A 6,370-nucleotide genomic window follows, 5' to 3' on the forward strand; every position below is an offset into this window, starting at 1 on the left:
GTCAGGGTACCTCTGGAGTACATCTATTCTGTAATTCTGTTTTACAGTCATATTCAAGTTAAGTTGTACTTTTAGGTCCCTGTAAGTTGAAATTTTTAAATAATTGCCTTTTTTAGGCATCATAACATGGATCATATTATAGTGTTAAATTCCAACTATAGATAGCAGTGGTCTTAGGGCTGTTACTTAGGTTCCCTTATGAATTAATTTTTAAGTGAATCAATAGTTACTAAACATCTACGTCTAATAACACTGTTTTGATTCTTTGGGTGGTGTAGAAATAATGATATGGTTCTTATAGAAAGAAGTACATAACCTAAAAAACTGGACAGAGTTAAAATTTTTTAATTAGCGAAATTGTAGAACCTGGAAAACAACTTCATCTTGTTGGAGGAAATGTGAATCTACATGGAAGAAAATAGAGTTTGGGAAGAGTCAGGCAAATTAAAAACTGTTAGGATAGGAGTGAGTTATAGCCATTAAAGTCTTTTTGGAAGGAAGCATAATTTTTAGTATCAAAATTTGTCCTTGCAAATTATAAACCTTCAGTTACATAAATGATGAAAGAGTTTGAGCCACTGCCTGGAGTGAGGTCCTTAGAGGTGATTAGCTGTAAAGACAGCACTGAAATTACTAGCTCTCTGACTTGAGGACACATTCTTCATATCCTGCTGAGTGTTTTCAGCATCCTTTGAAGGTGCATATATGATATTTTGTCTCTTCCTTGGACCACAAATATTTGGGTCGTAGATAACCTGAAGACATTGGGAATACTGAAAATGCCATTGCATTAAAGAAAAGGTAATAGATGTGGATGTTACTTTTGCTTTTAAAAGCTCCTTTAATTATATGTGTTTAATTCAGCAGTTAGCAGAAACTTTTGGAAGGCATATTAAAATATCTAATTATCCCCCCAATACCCACTCTTATTATCCCCCAAGAAACAGTTAAGGAAAATTGTTTGGATCAGTCTTTAAAGAAATGCACACCTTTCCCATAAGCAAGAACAGTATAAACTTAAAGAACTTTGCTGACTGTTTGAGATACTCTACACGTTTTTATCTTGTTTTCTTGTGTACATTGTGACTTAAAAGTAATATTTTTAAGCGCTAGAGTAAGTTAAGTTATATGTTTTGAACTATCAAAATATTGATTTTTCAAGATTTATCTGTGGGGTGGGGTTTAGAGGGTATTGCTGAGCAGTTAACGTTTGAAGGCAGCAAGCTAGGTAATTAGTGTCACATATTGTCTTCCTAAGATAAAGATGGCTTTTTATTTTGTATATGTATTTACATGGAGTGGCTGGCTCATCTTGCATTTTGTGGTTTTTGTAGGGATACCTTTTATGCTGTCTCAGTGTGGATATAACTTTATTTTTTAAATGTGGTTGTAAAAAACAGCTTATTGTGAGTTCTATAGCCTTGAATGGGAAAACAAAAACTACCCTACAGTCCTAGATTGGTACAGAATATCTTTATAAATATTTATTTTCCATGTACATAGGACACTACGTTAAAAACATTCTAAACTTAAAATTACCATAATATAATGCCTCTTAGTGACTTTTGGTAGTTGCTTTAGTTGGTTTTTCTCTTGTGTACTGTGTTTCTTTATAATATTTTTGTTTCCCTTGTATTTTATAATGTGTTTTTTTCCCTTGCATTCTAGCCACGAGTTGAAGCTAAACCAGAAGTTCAGTCTCAGCCACCTCGTGTGCGTGAACAACGACCTAGAGAACGACCTGGTTTCCCCCCTAGAGGACCAAGGCCAGGTAAGTCAGTCCCTCCTCTGTAGCCTTTAGATTTTAGTGTTCAGTACTTGAAAGTTGGAAAAGGCTGAACTTTAAAACTATGTGTTTTATACCCAAATTCTTTTATTTTCAAAATATTTTAAGGTTTAAGTAACCTGCTAAAATTTAGTCTGGCTTAAAACAGCTAACTTTAGGGGAGGATTAGATGTCATACCATAGAGACATGTATTTAGAAGGTGTAAAATAATTTTGAGACAGGTATTTAATTATTGTCACTGGTTCTAAGAATTCAAAACTGAGCTGCCAATAGCCTCCTCTTAGCACTTTGTTATCTCTTCACAGATAAACCTTAAGTACACCCTGATTCTTCTTTTAATTGTCTTAGGTTTTAAGCAAGTTGTCATAATTTTTTACTTGTTTCTTGTTTCCATTGTTAGCTAATATATATAGCACCTCTATTTGAATGATAAGTATGTTTATATTACTTTTGGGAGGAGGTGGGAGATAGTATATATCAAATTTAGAATATGTAAGTTTCTCCATAAAAGTAGAATAGAAGTGATGTGTTACTAAACCATAAGTCAGGGGAGCTAGGATTTGTCCTAGCTTTGCCACTGAGAGTTTATGATCTTAATTGAGAGTCCCTTCAATTATAACCTCTCTTATGCCGTTCAGTTATTACATAAATTTTTCTTGTGTAATGCTCTTCTTATATGCCTGTGTTCCTTGTGTTATTGGGAGGAGCAAATTAGATTTATTTATGTGTGTTGTCTATAGGAGTACTATAACATGTATATATGGCTATATACATGAAACATGATTAAATTTACTGATTTGGCTGTAGTTTCATACATCCAAATATTTAAGTAATTTGTGTTATTCAAAATACTAAACAAATATAAATCACTATCTGAAACCTATTTGCTCCTGGGTGATGGCAAGAGTTTGATTAGGGAGGAATACTTGTACTACTAACATTTGACTTTCATATAATCAGGTGAGTTGATCTAGAAGAAGGGACTCTATCTCAGTATAGTCAATACCCTCACTTTATACTTTAGTGTCACATTATTTTCTAATTAAACCACTAATAAAAGGCATTTCCACCTCTGTTCAAGGAACTTATTGCCTTTAAACTAAACCAAGAATATTGATATGAAGTGATTTTTATAGTCATTGCTTTTCATTAATTTTTATAAGACATAGTGAATTTTTATATCTGCTCTGTTCCTTTTCTCAGGCAGAGGAGATATCGAACAGAATGAATCTGACAACCGAAGAATAATTCGCTATCCAGACAGTCATCAACTTTTTGTTGGTAACTTGCCACATGATATTGATGAAAATGAACTGAAAGAGTTCTTCATGAGTAAGTGGTTTCTTTTGTTTTATCTTAGAATTAAGCAGGAGAACAGAGCTTTTTTCATAGTATAATTAGAATTTTAAAAAATATTTCTTTATTATACTTTGTATGTCTGTAGGTACTAGTCACTTATCATAATGGGATAGAAGGCTATATCATGTTTCTCAGTGATTCTCTAGAGGTTAGAAGAAAGAGCTGGATGAATCAGTCTTAAATTTGGAGATGGGATTCATTTGGCAAACAGAAGTCAGAAATAGAAAACATCATTGTCTCTAATAGGTAACTTTCCTTTGAAAGGTCTAATAAAGATGCTGAAGGATAACAAAAACAAGCCATCCAGCTGCTTGTTGACATCTTAGGTGAACCATCTGTATGAGTGACTATGTACCGTAGTTGTAGTTGGATGTAGCCACTTGCAACTTTCATTTTGAGTTGGATCAAGGAGAAAAAGGTTACTCGTTCTGAACAATTGAGTCAACACAGTATTCTGTTAAAATATTTAACCCATGATGTAATGTATATTTTCACAGGTTTTGGAAACGTTGTGGAACTTCGCATCAATACCAAGGGTGTTGGGGGAAAGCTTCCAAATTTTGGTTTTGTGGTTTTTGATGACTCTGAACCAGTTCAGAGAATCTTAATTGCAAAAGTAAGTGATTTTAAAGGGCATAATTCAAGATTATATTATTCCTGTTGTATATAACATTGATCTGGTGCATTTTTAAACCATAAAGAATCTTTTTGTAAAGGTAAATCTAAAAATAGTTTACTGTGAAATGGTATTTATGCAAAGAAGAAAGATTTGTTAGTAGTTTTAAAATCTGAGGTATGGATCAATTTAAATTTGTTTCTTAGAATTTTCTTATTTACATATGCAAACTAGTATTTTACTATTGCTGTCTAACCTGCCCATGTAAATTTTTATTTCCCCCTTAAAGCCAATTATGTTTCGAGGGGAAGTGCGTTTAAATGTGGAAGAGAAAAAAACCAGAGCAGCAAGAGAACGAGAAACCCGAGGTGGTGGTGATGACCGCAGGGATATTAGGCGCAATGATCGAGGCCCTGGAGGTCCACGTGGAATAGTGGGTGGTGGAATGATGCGTGACCGGGATGGAAGAGGACCTCCTCCAAGAGGTGGCATGGCACAGAAACTGGGCTCTGGAAGAGGAGCCGGGCAGATGGAAGGCCGCTTCACAGGACAGCGTCGCTGAAGCCCCGCTGTTGGCACAGTCTTGGCAGTGGTACATTATTCATCGTGTTTGCATTCTTGTTAATTTTTTTGGCTTTGGAATGTGACACAGCCTTTTTGATCATTTCTTTGATGTGAAAAGCATCTTTTGGTTATGCGTTAAATTGAGGTGGACATATATTTCCCCAATTTCACAACAGGATTCATATTGTTAATTTATAAATCTAGACTTGGAGAATTAAGGACTGAGGAATGACCATAACTTAAACTGTCTACAACAAAATGAACTTTTTTAAAGGACATGCCCAACTGAATTCAGGTCCTTTGAGTCAAAAAAAATCCTCTGCTGCACATTTTGTTTAAGTGTTACTGTTTCTGCCTATTAATGTTGGAAACAAATAGTGCAATTGGAGAATCTTGCCTTTTTCCTTGGCTCCCCCCAAAATACAAACCAACAGAAACTTGTTATGCACTCATCAAAATGCACTAATGGGTACTCTGAACTCGTTAACATTGACATCTGCAACGGGAGGCAACAGGGGGGAATCGCATCCTTTTTTCCAGTAGAGAATAGTTTGTGAAATGATGAGGGCATTTTACCTGCTTGCTGTGACCAGCGTGTGTAAACATAAACCTTAACAAGACTACAAGTGTATTCCAGAAGGAAATCATTTAGTTTGAACTAAAGAACAAAAATCAGAACTTCAAAATGCTATGGTCTTGAATACTAGACCAGATTTAGTAGCTCCATATCTAAGATTTTTCTACCTGCCCCTCTTCAGTACAGGGATGGCTGGCTGCTCAACACACTCCTCCTCCCCTTTTTCCTTTCTTTAAGCTGTGTACAGTGAAAATTGTCTTTACTGTATTTTTGTTCTCTGGTAATGTAATAAGCATGATGGTGCCTTCTATTAATACATCATTCCAGTCTTGCTGGTAATTTTGTACAGTATAGTGTGTGAATTGCTGTGCTGCAAAGCCAAACAGCTGCAATATGTTGAAAAATCATTGAAGTGTTTAAAAATTGCAGTATCTTTAAAATTAGTAAAATTGACTAGTATATTATTTACCTTGTTATTTAGTTAACAACTTTGTGTTCTCTGTGGGAGGGAATCTTGTGTGTTTGGGAGGGAGGGGGAAGGAGGAAGTCGGTTATTTGAGTAAGTCTCTTGTTGACTTTTCTCTTAGCATGAATGTGAACGTTGAAGCAGATCAATTGAGAGGTGCTTGGAAAAGTCAATCACCTTGATGTACATTTTTAGTGACGTTTTAAAAGCAGTCAGATTCCATAAATGGCAAGTAAACCTGATGTGTGGATACTGCAATTTTCAGAGAAAAGAACAGCAGCTTTTAAATGTTTGCATTTTCTATTTGGGGGGCAGGGAACTGTCATTCATTTTGCACAATTCTTGAACTGATGTCAGCATCCTAGTGGCTCTGAATTTAAGTCTAGGATGACATCTTTTATTTTTACATGACTCTCTTAAACAATTCTGTGAGCAAAGTTTGTAGCTGCTGGATTACTGTCTGTCTTTATAGCAAGTTCCAATAAACCGCAAGTATGGCAAAGGTTATTCAATTTTATGCTTGAAGCATTCGGTACATACCAGTTTCTGATGTTTCAAGCTAGGAGTGGGATAAATAAGTGTGACCACTTAAAGCTGCTTGTTAACATGGAAGACTTCTCCATTCTATCTTGGTAAAAATAAAAATGCACTTGACATAGTAGCAAACTGGTTTTGAATTACTAAAATCAGTTTGCTATTTAGTAAATTAGTAAATGATGCACATATTTTGTTTTTCATGTATTGGGCAATATAAGTAGAATTAAATCTGTCCCTTTTTTTCCTTTGAATGAGGTCTTCCATGTTTGAGAAAAAGTCTTGCACTATTGCATATATTTTGGGGGTACAGATATCTAATAGTTTCCATTGGGGGGGCTTAAGGATTTTTCTTTTTTCTGTTTAAAACACTTTTTACACTTTCTGATGTATAGTACTTGAAGTTCTTACCAGAAAATTAATTTTGAGTTTTGAAGTTTTTATTCAAACTACTTTTAAATGAGTGG

The 6,370-nt window shown here is 34.8% G+C and overlaps 1 protein-coding gene across 4 annotated transcripts in view; it reads left to right on the forward strand.

The window, feature by feature from the left end:
* Positions 1–5,871, forward strand: part of G3BP2 (G3BP stress granule assembly factor 2) — an 83,931-nt gene extending 78,060 nt beyond the window's left edge. For all 4 annotated transcript variants that reach the window (XM_066232911.1, XM_066232910.1, XM_066232913.1 and 1 more), the window contains 4 exons: positions 1,669–1,771; positions 2,991–3,119; positions 3,644–3,762; positions 4,052–5,871. In XM_066232911.1, the coding sequence (XP_066089008.1) occupies positions 1,669–1,771; positions 2,991–3,119; positions 3,644–3,762; positions 4,052–4,324 (624 nt within the window). In that variant the 3' untranslated portion in view covers positions 4,325–5,871. The remainder of the gene's footprint in view (positions 1–1,668; positions 1,772–2,990; positions 3,120–3,643; positions 3,763–4,051) is intronic.
* The last annotated feature ends 499 nt before the right edge of the window (positions 5,872–6,370 follow it).

Source organism: Saccopteryx bilineata, chromosome 5 (genome assembly GCF_036850765.1).
Source record: "Saccopteryx bilineata isolate mSacBil1 chromosome 5, mSacBil1_pri_phased_curated, whole genome shotgun sequence".
Classification (NCBI taxonomy): domain Eukaryota; kingdom Metazoa; phylum Chordata; class Mammalia; order Chiroptera; family Emballonuridae; genus Saccopteryx; species Saccopteryx bilineata.